Source organism: Mesocricetus auratus, unplaced genomic scaffold (assembly GCF_017639785.1).
Source record: "Mesocricetus auratus isolate SY011 unplaced genomic scaffold, BCM_Maur_2.0 Super-Scaffold_100043, whole genome shotgun sequence".
Taxonomy (NCBI): Eukaryota; Metazoa; Chordata; class Mammalia; order Rodentia; family Cricetidae; genus Mesocricetus; species Mesocricetus auratus.
Window position 1 is genome coordinate 6,651,934 of NW_024429220.1, and position 17,045 is coordinate 6,668,978.

The 17,045-nt window shown below is 40.3% G+C and overlaps 1 protein-coding gene across 5 annotated transcripts in view; it reads right to left on the minus strand.

Annotated features, from left to right (window-relative positions):
* Reln (reelin) overlaps window positions 1–17,045 on the minus strand; it is a 437,778-nt gene that overhangs the window by 116,052 nt on the left and 304,681 nt on the right. For all 5 annotated transcript variants that reach the window (XM_040735124.1, XM_040735123.1, XM_040735122.1 and 2 more), the window contains exons 21-22: window positions 5,179–5,371; window positions 4,361–4,473 (exon numbers count right to left, since the gene is read on the minus strand). In XM_040735124.1, the coding sequence (XP_040591058.1) occupies window positions 4,361–4,473; window positions 5,179–5,371 (306 nt within the window). The remainder of the gene's footprint in view (window positions 1–4,360; window positions 4,474–5,178; window positions 5,372–17,045) is intronic.

Consider the following 17,045-nt stretch of genomic DNA (forward strand, 5'->3'; position numbering starts at 1 on the left):
GGAGAGTCTAGGCCCTGCTCCAAATGATATGACAGACTTTGAAGATCCCCCATGGAAGGCCCCACCCTCCCTGAGGAGCAGAAAGGGGATGGGATAGGGGGTCAGGGGAGGAGGGGAGGGAGTAGAAATTGGATTAACATGTAAAACAAGCTTGTTTTTAACTTAAATTTTAAAAAATGAAAAAAGAGGATGGCTCCCGTAGGCTCATATATTTGAATGCTTGGCTGTCAGGGAGTGGTGCTACTGGAGAAGGAATATAAAGTGTGGCCTTGTGTCACTGGGGAAGGGCTTTGAGGTTCTCACTACTTCTCCAGCACCATGTATGCTGCATGCCACCATGCCCCCCAACATGACGATAACGGGCTAAACCCCTGAAACTGTAAGCCAGTCCAAATTGAATTCCTTCTTTATAAGTGTTGCTGTGGCCATGGCATCTCATCACAGCACTAGAACACTGACTAGACAAGCATTGAACCAAGTAAAACTCATGGGCCAATGTCATCATGAAAAGGAGAGATGCTCTGTTCTTTTAAAACTGATTATAATCTGAGTCATGTCTAGTCACAGCTGATTGATCCATGGTCTTCTGGAGATAAGCAAAGCAGTCACTGAGATAGTTTGTACAGGGACAGAATAAAGTAGGTGCTCAAAACACAGTATGCTAAAATGAGTCCAACAGGCTGGAAGAGAAGTCTGCTTCTGACTTCAAAGGCAGCAGACTGAAGACTGCAGTCCGGGATGAGACTCCTTTGACTCTAGCTCTGAAGTTCAGTAGCTGTGTAAGCTTCAGTGAGAAATCCAAACTGTCAGAGGCTTTTAGTTCCTCATTGCTCAAATAAAGGGTTTGGATAAATTGTTTTTTAGGATCCCTTGAAGTCTCTGACTCTGAAGTGGTAGTTTATTATTCTCACAGTAAGATGACTTTACAGTACTGATGAAAAATATTATTTTGAGGTTTTCTATTTTCACTACTAAAATAGGAGAGGGTGTTGAGAGGCCTCTCTTATGTTTCCAGTTTATATTCTTACAGCCACATGTGCATCCTAAAGTCTTTCCCTAAGGAATTGACTACTATGCTCATGAACCCCTGAAGAGCTATGTCTTTACCATAGAAAGTTTAAGGCTATTTCACTTAAACCTACTCCACATATTGATGTCAACTAAGAGAAAAGCCAGGAAAAAGAGATGGAATATGGTATTCATTTTTAGTGAGGAAAAAATTAGTTGTGTGAGCCATCTCCAGCTGATCACATGAGGGAAGATGAGGTGTGTTTATACTGATTCACCATTGCTCAATGCTATCCTCAACATAAATTCACCTACCAATTCATTCTACCATCTATCTGTCTTTCTGCCTATCCATCTGTCCATCCAACCATCCATCCATCATCTTAGAAGAGGTCATCCATTAACATTGACTTGCATTTAAAATCCAAATTTCAAACTCTATGGATTTCTAAAAGCAACAAAACTTGAGGAAATACCCCCCTCCTACCATAAACTTCAAGTATACTGACATCCACTGGTTTCTCCACACTTATTTATGTAACCTGAAGAATCAAGGTAAAGGAAGGCTGACTAAATTGTATTTTCCACCTTAAGAGTTCCTGTAATTACATCTGCCCAATTATTCTTAAACTCATTCAGTCATTAGGTGTTGATTTGTTTATGAAGTTAGCAACTGACAGCTGTTTGGGTCTCTTATGTAAATGTTCCTCATAAAAATGAAATTAATTTTCATTTGGTAGCAAATGTTCAGTTTGTATACAGTGTAATTTCTCTGAGCAGGTTACCCAGTAGCTATTCCCACTCAACAGTTATCCATTCGAGTACATTTTCCAAAGTTAACATATCTAGAATAAAGCAAGGATCAAGCTTGCTTTAATGCATCCAATTTATATTTGCATGCATGTTTGAATCAAAACAGCACAATGATCTGGTCAGAGAAATAACACTGCTTTAAACCAAACTTCCTGTTTCCCAAGTTGAATGCTATTTGCAAAATCTTGAAATAAATCTAATTTAAAAATTATCAAGGATGCTGAAGAGACTAAGTTTAATCTTTATGGTAAAGACTTTAAGCATTAGATACTCAGAAACAAAGGCAATAACCAGTGTAAAGTTTTTTCATGTAGCAATAATATTTAGGTTAATATTTAGAGTCAAAGGGGATACTAAAACAAATAATATACTGGGGTGTTTGTTTTTTAAAATAATATTTCACTTTTCCCTCTCAAGGAGTCTAAAGGAAATTGTGAAAGCAGAATTTGATTACAGAGTACATGTGCTTAAAGGCACATGGCAACAAGAATAATATTTTCTTTTGCTTGAAAGTAACATTTAAAAATTTAGTTGGCATACAAAGCAAGTTTCCTTATGACATTTTCATATACACATATGGTTGCATTTTGCTCATATTTGTCACCTCATACCCTCCCTTTTCCTCTTTCTCCCTCCTGCCAGACCCTTTCCTGACCTCAAATAGGTTCCCTTCTGTTTCGTGTCACATAGATACATATATCTTACAGTCCACCATCTCTCTAGCACACTGCTGCACTTTGAATCAAACTCCTGCTCAATTTTCTGCCGTCCCACGAAGTCTGCCACTACAGGACACACACTCTAATGAATGTACAGAGTTCAAGGGTCACAGCATTTCCCGACAATTGTCCAGTTAACACTGATGAAGGGTAGCCTTTTCTGACTCACACCTGGAGAGGTGGCTCAGAGGTTAGGAGCACTGGTTGCTCTTTCAGAGGACCTGGGTTTGACTCCCAGCACCCAGTAATTCCAGATTGAGGAGATGTAATGCCATCTTCTGACCTCTGAGAGCACCAGGCACACACACACACACACACACACACACACACACACACACCAAACACCCATACACATACAAATTTTAAAAAGAATGATGGTTTAGAATGTTTCTAGGGATAAAAAGACATCTCTACAATACACTATCAATATTATTTTAAGATTGAATTTCGAAATTGAACCACAGATGCAATGAGTAAAAACACTTGATGTTTTTCTTAATAATGAGAGAAATAAATCTAATTATGCAGCAAAGAAGACTGAAAGCCTCCAGGAGCTTGTACTCAGAGTGATCAGTGTTTCAATTGTTTGAGGTGTTGTTTTACATATGCTTTCATTGAAATACATGCTTGGAATATCATTGAAATTAAATAAAAATCTTGATTACATTCCCAGCAGTAGACACAAAAGAGTAGAATATTAAAGAAAGCAAGGACTTATTATATAAAGCATCAATAGAGTATCTTGGAAATGGCTCACAGTGGGATATAAAAAAAAACTGTGGAAATCAAATATCAAGCATTTTATTCCAATTGACATAATGATGCACTCTAAAAAACAATCAAGGAACCATTCTTACACAGTGCAGTCTTCAACAGAATTTATAAAGCAATTCTGAGTTGTCACCTGCCCATTGCCCTTGTGAGGTGCCTAACTTTTACATAGAAGACAATCAGAGAAAGATTAGTTTAGTCATTTTCTCTTTATAAAAAGTGCGTTGAAGGCATATGCCATAGGAAAATACAACGCTTGTGTTGCTTATGCCTTTTCTTCTACACATTTCCCAGAATTCTAAAAGTCCCAGGTGGAGAGGAACCTTTGAGATAAACTAATTAAAACAGTCCATACATTCACAGGATTCTGCCTTGAAGAGGTGGGTGATGACAGTAAGGTCATGTGACTGGTTGATCACTAGTGAAGCTATATAGAGAATTCAGACCCAGCATGTAGTCCAAGGCTTTTTCTTTCGACAAGCTAATGCTCCCATAGCACTAAGTGAAAAAAGGTACCGATATTGCAGTGTTTTGGCTGACCAGACTAAGATGAAAAAATGTAATGTCTGCAAAAACTATTATTTTTCTTCTCTCTTCTGGATAGTTCTGCCTTGTTTATGGAGGCCACTTCTTCCCACGGGATGATTTCTATTGTCACTAAAAAATATGACTAGAAAAAGAATGTGTTTTAAGCTTTTGATATAAGAAATTGGGCTTTGCAATGAGAAAATAAATTTGTAATCCAAACTACTTGGATTTCTAGGTTCCGTATATCATTTCATTTTGAATGTTAAACATAAAGAAATAGGCTCATTGAACTTTTCCACAAAAGCAAAATTTTGGGACAGGAGAGGCCAGGAACACGGGGAAAACAAATTTTCCTATTTCTCATTAACTCCATTTTCCGAAGCCCTGAGTATAAAAGTAAGATTGGGCTCCGAATGGAGAGAAAAACATTTTACTGTTCTGCTGCTGAGCTTATCTTCACACTCAAGTCATGATAATGGCAAAATGGAAGGAACGGCCACATTTAGGACACCGTTGCTTACCAGGTTTTCTGAGGAAGAAGAACAATGACTCTCCTCCATTGTGTGAACTCACTGGCATGGTAAATGCTGGCAGATGTAAATTCCTGGCAACTTGGCATGCTGGGAAGGCATTCCTGAAAGAGACGCAGAAGTTAAGCTCAACTTCCCTTTGCCTACTTGAGATGTTTCATCTCCTGCTGTGAGAAAACATGACTTCAGAGAAAGATAAAGACTATCTTAGTTGTTCCTTCTGTGACATTAAAAGCATTTCAGAAATAATCATAACTGAGATATCATCATATCAAACATCAAATAAGCATCTTTCAGTTCTCAGCACAAATAGGAATGATGAGGATTAATTTTAATCTATTATCATTAGCATTTATAAAACTTACCCTGTGTTATAACATTTTTGCATTTATGGCACTATCAGACTATTGGGGTGTGTGTCATATGTAAAGTAAATTTATTACAAAAAATTAGATTGTAGCTCTTATTTGTTTCTAAGGCCAGGAGGCACTGTTTTTCTTACCAAGTCTCCTCATGGCTGGGAAAAAGAAGAGATCGAAACATGCCATAGGGGAAGAGAGCCATGTTTTCAGAGGAAGGGAGTTGGAGAAATAATATTCAAGACACTATCCAAGAGTATCCAGTCTTGGGCTATGCTTATTTCTTTCATTTCAGTTGCTCTTTGGTATCTGATACTGGGGCTGGGGTGCAGGGAGGCTTCTCTTTGTGACATTTCTAACTCGATGTCAATTCCAGGTTGTATAATACTGGTTTTTTTTCAACTAAAGAAAGAAGGTAGCAATTGTGAGCGTTAGAGAGAACTCACGTACTTCTTGTACAAGGTGCCATGTGAGGCCATGGTTGGCTGAGTACTCCAACTTCACCTGGTTGTCCATGTGAGGGGTGTACTTCTGACCACAGCCCATCACCAGGCTGAACTGGATCATGTACGATGCTCCAATCTGCATGGACTGTGTTTCCACATAGCGCATGCTTGAGGCAAGTTTAGAATCTCCCGTAAAACTGAAAGAAACAAGGTGGAAATCAGTTACCTCTACAGAGCGATGTATCGGAGGACTGAGTTGCCATTCTGTATTCCCAAACTCATTTACTCATTTAAACTTTAACAAGGGATTTCAGTAAGTCTAACAAATTAAATTTAAAACAAAGACAACCCTCAAAAATGTTAATACATACAGTTTGCCAGATGTATCTAAAATTGTGGACTCATATATTACTCATTAATTTTGGCAGCTGGAATCTAGCTCAATGAAACAATTCTAAATGCAAAGAAAACTTTATAAAACATGGTGAATATTAATTACTTATATTACTAGTAGGTAGCAATCCCAGAACCTAATTAGAGGGAAATGGGAAAGTTTAGGTAACCTGGAATAGCACTTGACGAAGATGATAAAAATAAATTAAATTGCATATTATGATCAAGTTTCAATACTATTCACAAATGATCAAGTTTTAATATTATCCACAAATGATCAAGTTTCAATACTATCTACAAAGTACTATATAAAGGCATTGACTAGAATGTCTGTGGTGGTGCAATATTTGACAATTTACTAATTATTTTTGCTTATTTTCAAAACATTTTTAATGCTCATAAATTCAATACTGAAAATGTTGTACACATTTTTAATCTTGTGTACAAAGTCAGTCTAATTCTCACTTTTGTTCTCAGATGAGGGCACTCTGTAAATCTAGAGGCAAGAAGTTTGGGAATAGACAAGCATTTCCATTTTTAGAAAAGAAAAAGCCTCAAGGGATTTGCAATCCAGGATTAAACTATGGACACGTTTACACTTCAGTTTCCTGGGTCAGTGTAAGTCAGACTAGTGTCAGCTGCACTTGGATTATCCACCAGCACACTTTCAGAAGCAGCCCCGATGCCGTTCACCAATCCCCTCAAGTAGTGACAGGCATAGTTGATGTGTCCAAAGGCACTAATGTAAAGTCCTGTGGAATATCTGATTCATTTAACATACTTCATTAATGACCCTCTGTGGAATCCAGGAAACACTGAGCAGCTACTGTGACTTGATCCTATTAGAGACTAAAATGTTATTTTTAACATGGGGTTCTAGGGCGATCACTTAGGACGAAGTGCTTGCTATACAAGTTTGAGGACCTAATCGTGACCTCCAGCACCCATGTGCAGAGCAGGTGTGGTGATGTGTGGAGGACGTGGGGATAGGTAGGTCTCAGTCCCCTCGACTAGCTGTCCTAGTCTCATTAGTCAGCCCAGACCTCAGAGAGACCTTGTCTCAGAAATCAGGGTGGGTAGCTCTGGAGGAAGGATAGCCAAGGTTGACCTCTGCCTTCCGTCTGCACATATACACAAGAGTATGCGTCCGCCTCCTCCAAAGGCAGCATTTAATAAATAGACTATTGCCATCTGTAAGTTTATAATAGAATCAAGGTTATAAAATATAAACTTTTTCAAACAATGAATAATTACTGCTTATCAGTTTTAAATTAAGCCTTTTCACTTGAATGATGACTATGGGAAGACAACCGAAAAGGCTTAAGTTCTAGTTTAGTAGAAAGTTCAGTAGAAGTCATAGTCACTCCCAATGACCTTGTAAATGTAGCTAAGAAACAGAAAATGCTACAACTTGCTCATCATTAACAATAGTGCTTATCATATGTTGAGTCTCAGCCCAGTCCTAGGACTGGGCTTTGCACAAGGATCACATTATCTTCCTTAGATCCAAGCTTACAGTAATGCTGTGGAGTGGGGAATTATTTCTTTCAATGGCTAAGGAAGCAGTAAATGATAGTAATTGGTAAAGTCTTAATGAGAAATCAGCGTTGCTGGGCTCAAAACCCTTGCTTTTGTATTATTCTAAGATTGAGGGACGCATTGCAGCTAGAAGTTTTCTCACAGCCACTTTATAAAACATGAGCTTTCAGTTATAATAGTGATATTGTGATGTGGCAAACATAAAACCATGACTTCTTTACATGTCAGAACATATAACATGTAATCCTGAAAGTGTAAATATTCAAATTAAGTTTTTAGTAATTCTGGCAAAATAAAAGACAGAACAGAAACAGTAATGAGCCATATATGTACAAACTTATCCATATCGCTCCCATGGTCTTAAAAGAAGATTTTCCAACTTAAATTTGTTCCTTCTGTGAAAATTAAGTACTGGTTTAGCTTTATGGGTTGTTTTGGTATTAGCATTAAGGTTGCAGGTTATTAGACAGACAACGAGGTTGCATTTAAATTGTTTTTGTGTTAAAAAGATACCTTGTCTTCTGGACCTCTTCAGAGAAAACCCATGTGCAATGCCACACAGGACCCCAGGGGTCTACAGGTGACAGCCTCTGAAACCTCACTTCTGCTATGTGCACGCAGGACCCCATCACTTCTGAGAGCAGTCCAGACCGTTCTCACACTCCTCCCTTCTGAGAAGGTCTTCATGTCATGCACAGACAGGAGGAAGTGCTGTGATTACAGACACTGTGTTCCTTGGCTTAGTCAAGAGTGAAACACACCCGACAGAGATTGAGAAGTTGCTAAGACACCAAGAAAGAAACACGCTAGAAAGTATATGATTAAGCACTGAGAACAAAATTCTTGCCTATCACCTACACCTATCAGCTGTAGTAGGTGTCCCGAGTGGCTTGTGGAGGATCTTTGCGGGCGGGTGGATGCAGCTGCTAGCCACTCCCCTTCTTCTGCTCCTGCTTCCAGCAATGGCCACACTGTGTACGCCACTGTGTCCTCATCATCAGAAGCAAGAGAAAGTTTTGGGGGTAGATTTACTTATTAGGCTTTCAAGCTTTTTTGTTTTAATTGAAAATATTTTTCCTAGACTATATTCTGATCACGGTTTCCTCTTCCTCAACTCCTCCCAGAGATGGAGCTGGGTGCCCTTTGCCTGTTGCTCTTGCAGACTTCCTCTGGAGGCTCTCATCCGGTGGAAACCTTGACGTCACGCAGTGGATGGAGTCCTTCCTGCTGGGACTGTACCACACAGAGGTAGAGGGTGACCCAACTCTGGCAGCCTCGTGCACTGCGCATGCTCCCCAGTCTAGGCTGTGTGTCCCGGGAAAGCTCGTTGTAAAGAACAAATCAGTGTCTTTACTTTTGCTTATGCGACAGTCAGTCTTGTTTCTGTTCTAGCCTAGGACAGAATGCATTTCTAACCTACACACCTGCCATACTTCCCAGTACTGAACTATATCTATCCTGGCGCCTCATTCGGAAACCAAACAACAGGAGAAAAGTACAGATGGGACGCTTTAAACGCTAGCCCATTCACAGCCACGTGACTGTTTCTGACTCAAGCCAGACTGGAGGAAAGCGGGGAGTACAGGTTTGCTGTTCTCTCCACAGTGCTCTTTTTCAGCTGGGGTTTGGGAAGAAGAGAATTTGATGGGCTGAGTCCTTTAATTTTCCGAACAGCTCCTTTTTGCTGCGTGCTGAAGTCAAGATTGGTTTATAAAAGCAAAACTGAACTGAGCTGCTTCTGTTACAAGCACTGAAGTGTAAAGAATAGCCCACATCAGCACGCTTGGCAGAAATTCTGGAGACGGAATGCACTGGGAACCAGGATGCTTGGCTTCACTCATTATGTTGTGAGGGTGTCTCAAAATAAACACCCTTTCAAAAGTGACTGCATCTACTTAGAAGATTTAGTGAGAGACTGGGGTATCTCCCTCTACCTGACAGGGTTACCTCTCTTTGTGGAGATATCTCCCTCTACCTGACAGGGTTACCTCTCTTTGTGGAGATATCTCCCTCTACCTGACAGGGTTACCTCTCTGCATTTCCACAGCCAGGAAGACTTGCGGGTGCTCTGTGACACTTGTCAAGATAACCATAATGTAACTTGACTCACACTGGTCAACGCTTTCTTTGTGGTAGAACTCCTCTGCCTCTCCTCACCTTGCCTCTTGTGGATAGTTGGGGATGTGTAGATGGAAGGAAGGAGCTCATATGTCACTCACCTAAGCAGCCCCAAAAGATGCACAGGTTTTCTGGAAGCTCACAAAAGCAATCTGTGTGGGACGCTTTGGGTTTCTAAGAGCTAGATCATCTCATCTGACCTTGAGTCAAGACCATCTGGGAACCTTAACTGGGAAAAACTGAGAGGTCAAGTTGTCCAGGGCTACACAGTTGGTAAGAAGCTAGCAGGAGTCCTCTAGAAAGCCATCTACTGTAAGCCCTTTCCAGCATGGCATGCCTGTGTGAGAATGAGGACTTCGTCTGTGGGGACAGGAAGGTTTTACCAAACTACAGTTGTTTCAATTCATAACCTAAGAGCTCAGACAGGGTTTTGGTGAGTCTTGAATGAAGTCACTTTGTTTATTTTCGGAGTGCATTTTCCATCTCTGGGGGTGGGCGATCTGAAATGTAGATGCATCAGCCAAAGCAAGGGAGAAACAAATCTGTGCTGAACAGCTGAGCCATCCAGGGACTGAGCTGCTGAGGACAACGTTTTCTTTACAAAGTCAATATGGCTGAACTCCTAATACTATAGCATGAGGGAAGATGGTAACATTATTTTAATTTCTTAGACACATAGGCAATACACTGGCATTTGATTTCTCATGTCATTTCTGCATTGTTATAGCACAGCAGATGTACTCATGCAGCTTTAGTGTCTGCAATTCTGTGGTGTGGAGGTGACCACTGTTTATATTTTGACATACATATTTCCAGAATTTTTGCCTTAGACTTTTGCACGCCCATGCACTTATTTTTGATAGATTTGGCTTTTCCTTTTTACAATGATGGTATTATCATCCTCCTATATTGGAAAAAACACAACAAGGCATTGTCAGTGAAGACAGTCAGCATCTATGTATGGAATTTTGGGGAAGCATTTCCATTTTTTAACCATTATAACCAGTGCTTATATAGTATGCGTTTGTGTGAGACTCTGGGCACTTGTCCATAGTTCCCCAGGACAGATTCCTAGAATTAGAACCTTTTACTAAAGCAACTCACACTTCCAGGCTGTCCTCCATTAGTAATGACTGGTGGTGACTGTGCCATCATAGGACTGACAATAGTTTTCATCATAGCTACTTTATGTCTGTTGTCTATCTGTAGTTTTGATTAGTTGGGACATTTAAAAAGATATCTGTATTTTTGTAGAGGGCACAGTAGTTTTTGTGTACTTTTCCATGTCTCAGAAGTAGAGTTATGCTTTTCCTTGCTGATTTGAAAGAGTTCTCCACACACTGAGGATGTATGGAATGATAACATATGTTACTATTATGGTACAGATATGTTAGCTTCTACCACACACTGAGGATGAATGGTATGTTAGCATATGTTACTATTATGCTACAGATATGTTATAGATATGTAACTGAGGATGGTATGACAGATACGTTAGCAGTACCATTCTGCTTCTAGCTTGCTATTATTAGTTTCTATGTGCAGCATTTGTTTTTTTCTCCTATAAACACAAGTATAAATATTATAAGCAGCAGAACATTTAATCCTATGGTCCCTGCTTCTTGTGTCATGTATTACTGGTGTCTGTTGAGATTGCCTCTGATCCTAGTTCATAATCAGCTTTTCAAATGCTCAGTGAGCACTTGAAACAGGCACACTTTTTATTTGTAGAACATAATTTTCAAACACTTTGCCTGTTTGTTACCTCTTTATATTTTATCTCAGTCTTCATCTGCCGTGTGTGTGTGTGTGTGTGTGTGTGTGTGTGTGAGAGAGAGAGAGAGAGAGAGAGAGAGAGACTCTGAGTTAGAAAGCAAAGCATTGGCATTAAAACCATACTGAAATGTGGAAATGGTAAATTTCCTTCGTAATTCTGAGAAGTTTTGCATTACACCCATCTCTCTGTGGTCCATTCTGTGTGGCGACCTTTTTGTCTTTATTTTCTGGTGGGTTTCCCCCTTCCCACCAAGGTGCCTCTGTTACATCTCTAGCTTCTCTGAAGATTGTGACATAAGGGTCACGAAGGTTCTGCTCTTTCAGCTCTAATCAACACATCACTTCCTTGAGAAGTTCGCAGCTCACTTGTGTTTAAGGCCCAGAAGAGGTGCAGCATCTCCTGCTATGTTACTTTTAACATTGAGTGTTAAACGTGTTGGCTGAAGACGCCAGATTCATGCAATTAACAGGTTTGTTAATTCTTCTGGTTTCTTCACCACAGTCACCCAGCCAGGCTTGCTATCTAAGCAGGGTATTTCTGAATATCATATTCCTTTTTGACATGAGCTGATTTTATTACAGCAAACCTGGAATTTCTTCAAAAGATGCATTTGTCACACATTTACTCAGTGGGCTTTTTGCAAAGTCTGTGGGTTTCTAAGTGGCTAACTCGCCCTCCTTGTTTGTCTGTTGAGATTTCAGGGTTATGCTGGCAATTAAAGCTATTTTGGGTGCACGTGTTCTTACACCTGCTTCAGGCTGCTTTTAGGTCCTTTGTCCCTACCACCTGCTTCTCTTTTCTTATCTTTACCATTCCAAAATGAAGTAAATAAAATTTCTATTCTGCAGTTTCTTCATTCCTATGAGCATTTTCTCAGTGTAGAAATTTCTATATAGTTCTTGAAGTCAGGAACAGAATTATACACTAAGCTAGACACTCTCTTTGGACAATAAAAAACATAAATCAGGCTACTTGGCTGCTGTTTTTGATGGTGAAGGACTTCTCTTTGAGAAAAAAACTGAGCATAAGATTTAGCAGTCACCCCTTTCCCCGGAAGGACTGGGTAACCTTGGATTACAGAAGATAGAAGGACGGGGGATGGGACTCCAGAGAGAGGCTGTCAGTCAGCGTAGAGTGGGTATGGTCACATGAACACTTTTTATAACCAGGTTATATGAGCTTACAGCAGACACTGAAGATGTACATGTAAGGGAAGACTGATTGGAGCCACAGGGAGTGACTCTTCCTGCCTCCTTCAATTATTCCATTGGCAGCCCACTCACCCTCTCGTGTGCTGAGGTCAATTCACCCAACTTCTAGATGCCAGGAGATAATCTTAGTCACTCTAAAAGCTACAAACACTTGTTGGTATAAAACAGTTCTGAAGTCCATGGTCAAGTTTTAGTCTGTGAGGCTTTTTCCCCACATCTCACAGCATTTTCTGAAAGAAGTGTTCACCAATTGGAGTGACAGATTTTGTTCCCAGAGAGGAGATGTCTGAGGGACAGAGGACAGGTTATTCCTTCTAACCCACGTGTGCGCATGTGCGTGTGTGTGTGTGTGTGTGAGAGAGAGTATGTATGTGAGTATGTATGAGTGTATGTGTATGTGAGTGAGTGTGTACAAATGTGTGAGAGTATTGTGAGTGTGAAAGAGTGTATGTGGGAGTATATTGTGTGAGTGTGTATGAGTGTGAGAGTGAGTATGTGTGTGAGTATGTATGAGTGTGTGAGAGAGTATGTGAGTGTGTACAAGTGTGTGAGAGTGAGTATTGTGAGTGTGAAAGAGAGTATGTGAGAGTATATGTGTGTGAGTATGTAGGAGTGTGAGAGTGAGTATGTGTGTGAGTGTGTATGAGTGTGTGAGACAGTATGTGACTGTGTACAAGTGTGTAAGTATATGTGTGTGAGTGTGTATGAGAGTATGTGGGTGAGTGTGTATGAGTGTGTGTGAGAGTATTATGTGAGTGTATGAGGTATGTATGTGAGTGTGTTTGAAAGTATGCATGTGAGTATGTACGAGTGTGTGCGTGTGTGTGTGTGTGAGAGAGAGAGAGAGAGAGAGAGAGAGAGAGAGAGAGAGAGAGAGAGAGAGAGAGAGAGAGAGAGAGAAGAACCGAGGTTCTTTCAGCTGCTGCATTTCCCTGACATTTGATGAATGAAAGTGATCAAGTAGCTTCGGTTATTTCCAGCCTGATGGGGTTAGTCCTTCTGTGTATATGTTGTCTTATTGGTTGATAAATAAAGCACTGTGGGCCAATAGAGAAGCAAGATAGGTGGGGCTAGGAGTTGAGGAGGATTCTGGGAAACAGAGGCACAGTCAGTCACCATGTAGTGATGCCAGAGGTGTAAGAGGTCTGGACCCTTTCTCCAGCAAGAGAGGACCATGTGGAAATACTCAGATTGGCAGTTATGGGTTAACAATTAAGTCAGAGCTAGCCAATGAGAAACCATAGCAAACGGCCAACAGCTTCATAGTTAACATAGTGTCCTGCCTGTTCATTTGGGACTGATGTGGCTCTGGCTGGCGGGGAGAATGTTCATTACACCAGCCCCTTCAGCTTCTGCCCAGGACTTCAACTCATGTCCAGAAGTCTCTGACTATTATACCACAGCATCTGAGTGCCAATTTGCACAGACATGAACTTGCTGGATCCACATTTAATCCTTTGACACCACTCACTCCCAGTTCTGTCCTGTCCATGTACTTCATTTCAGAAAGTGTGAGCGTGCACAATTAAAGTCACTTATGAGAGATTCTGATACCCTCGATTGGGCCAGCTCCATCCCACATCATAGCAGCCATATAAAAAAACACACACATCTCACATCAAATAAACACTTTTAGTTGCAAAGCCTCTTCAGAGTTATTTTTATAATTTTGCTTTTGAATTTTCTTTGGCTACAGGTAATTTAGTGGACATTTAGCTATAATTTCTCAGCCTATTCAGGAATACATCCTGTAATATTATTTCCAATATCACAAAATCTTATTAAGTTTAGAAATTAATGAAGTTGGCATAATGTGTTTGCAGACTTTCCGTTTTGGCAATTTGTGTTAGAGGTGATAGACATTTTGCCAGGCTTGGACAAAGCTTGGTGGCCTGGCGTGGGGCCCAAACTGGGCCATGCAGATGTGCAGAGAGAGAAAGGAGCTTGGCATGCTGAAGAAACATTGGACTGACTGAGTGAGAGGCGGCGAGCAGAGCCGGGGGCTGCACAACTTGATCAGCCACATGACCCAGGGTCTAAAGGGATGCTAGGAGCCTTTGATATTATTAATAATTGTATTAGTCAGGTACAGTCTTTGTAAACCTCAGCTGATTCCACTGTGACCCTAAGGCGTGCACATTGACCGGGGTAACCTAGACTCAGAAAGACAAATGCTGCATGCTCTCTCCCGTCTGTGGTTGCTAGCTCTGAATCCTCAGACATGAATATATAACGTGGAATAACCACAGAGAACAGAGAACAGCCAAGTATAAAGGGACTATAGCCGGGGTGCCTTGGGAGGGGAACAGTAGGGTGCAGGTGATAGGAAGTGGGAAATGGAATGAAGGGGGGTTCAAACTGGGGAAGGGGAGGGAAGTCAGTACAGAAGGAAAGGGGGGCAAAGTCATTTGATAAAGTCTCAAGGAATCATATTATTTTGTACACAATTTTGTGTGTGTGTGTGTGTGTGTACAGTGTTCCCCACAAGAACCACAGTCTAAAAAAACTCCAGTATCATGCAACCACCTCCCTTAAATGGTTTGTCAGGGGTAGTTCATGAGACTTCTCTAACAGCATAGATTAACTATGTAGGTCTTGGTTGCTTCTCAGGGGTTGAGGGTGTGTCCCTGTGACACAGGCCTCAGATGACTCAAGTTGGATCTGACCTGAAGGTTCTTTTCTGTTTTCTAACTACCACGGTTCCAGAAAATAATACTCAAGCTGAAAAAGGATGGAAACAAACAGTTCTACCCAACTGCAACACCTAGGGACCACAGAAATGACAAGGTGGTAAGATACACATAAAACTGCATGAGTGCCAATCAAATGCCAGTGGCAACCAACAGCTGTCTAGTTGGATTTAAGAGCCGCTCAACAGGAGGGACATTATGCCTGGGACCAGAAACCTAGCCAGCTTTTTGGGGCTAGTGCGATCATGGACTTTACAAAAGAATCTATTACCAACACTTTGCTAGAGTGGAATAATTCCTTACTGTATCCTAAGTGTAAATCCTATCCTCACACCCAAAGATAAGTGGAGTAAGCACCATTCTTCAAAGAATCCTCCACAGCAAATGGAGACTATCATGGGGAACTACAACTACACAATGCAGAGATCAACAGGTCATGGGGAGTCCAGCTCCAACAGATACATCTACAGCTCCTGCATCTGTAGCACAGGGAACACCATGGAAGAGGGGCAGAGGACTGTAAGAACTAGTACACTAGGACGTTTGCTGTAGAACAGCCTCCCCTAGGAACGTCTTCATAAATAGGACCAGAGCAATGTCAATATTAATGGAAATGCTAAGGTGGTAGGGGGAGATTTTCATGGGGTCGCCTCCTAAACTAAAATCTCCAGGCAATCAATGATTCCTTGGAGAGGAGAATTAGCTTTTCCAGGGATGAGCCTCTTTATAGGTGTCCAATGTAGAGTGGTCAGCCTTGGAAATATATATATATATATCCAGCAGTCTATATTTATATATTTGTACCTAGGCATACATGCATGAATCTAAGTAAACATAATAATAAAAAAGAGGCTATCAACTTCAACGAGGTCATGAGAAGGGTTTGAGAGGAACTTGGAGGGGCTGGAAGGAAGAGGGGGGATGGTGAAAGTGACGTGATTCTATTTCAAATAAAGACGATTAAAAATGTATAAGAGATTTAAAAATTACTTTAAAAAACTAAAGCAGATATGGATTCTGATTTAATTTATAGAAGGAAAGCATTTGCCAAGAATTAGAAACAATTACTTTCCCCACTGAAAAAAAGTTCTTTAGAATGGTGTGCTCTAAGTCAGTTACAGCATATTAACTATAGTTCTAATGAAAAAGCAATTGCCCCAGCTTTCCCTGGAGAATAGCCTTGGTAACAGTAATTCATGATCATGGAAAGCCACAAGTCTAAAATGAGAAGCAAATGAACACACAGCTGGGAAGAGCCAACAATCATTAATTCTAGTCTTTTAATACCGACCATGTCTACATTTCCCTCGAGAGAAACAAGGTCATTGTGGGGTACAGGCCATGCTTTCAAAAATACATTAAAAGAAATTTTTATTTAATAAGGTAACATGCTCAAAAGATGCTACATGAAAAAAAAAAGATTGTTCCTGTTAAGGACTGGAAAGGGGAGGATAATACATAGTTTTCAATATCATCTTTTAAATTTCTATATTGTAACACAAGTTTTTGAAAAACACTGCCAAACAAGTTTGCATTCAACTTTAGACAATGTCTTCCTCATTGTAGAAGAGAGAAACAGTGTCATTAAAAAGAGTTTTATTCTAACTCACTGACTAAGAAAATGAGAGCAGTTTGAATCTTCCATGTTGCTTCAATCTAATGAGAAGTAAGCAGTTTTCATGTCCTTTAAAAATGGTTAATGTGTTTCTCTAGTCTCATTATCACTGCCCGAGCATCTCCTCTGATGTCTCATAACCAGGACAACCCCTGTCTGTTCTAGAGCAGATGAGGAAGTCAAGTCGGATTACTCACACGCTGCTGTGAATACAACTCCTACAGGGCTGCTCTGGGGGATGGCATAACCATTTATATTTTCTTCTGGTTTTCTAGAATTACTGTGATTGTATTTTCATAAAGTAAATGAATCCCTCAAATTAAAGGAGTGGTGAGTTAAGAATATTTATCAGATTTGTGTGAAAAGTATTGTTCACAGAATTCGATCAAAGCACACAAACTAAACTGTGGCTATCTTGCATTCAACTCAAATGTAATTTAAAATGCTCAGCAACTTTGGAGTTTGAGCAGATGTTAACTATTTATGAAAATAAACATGATACAGGACCTGCATTCATGAGATGACTCT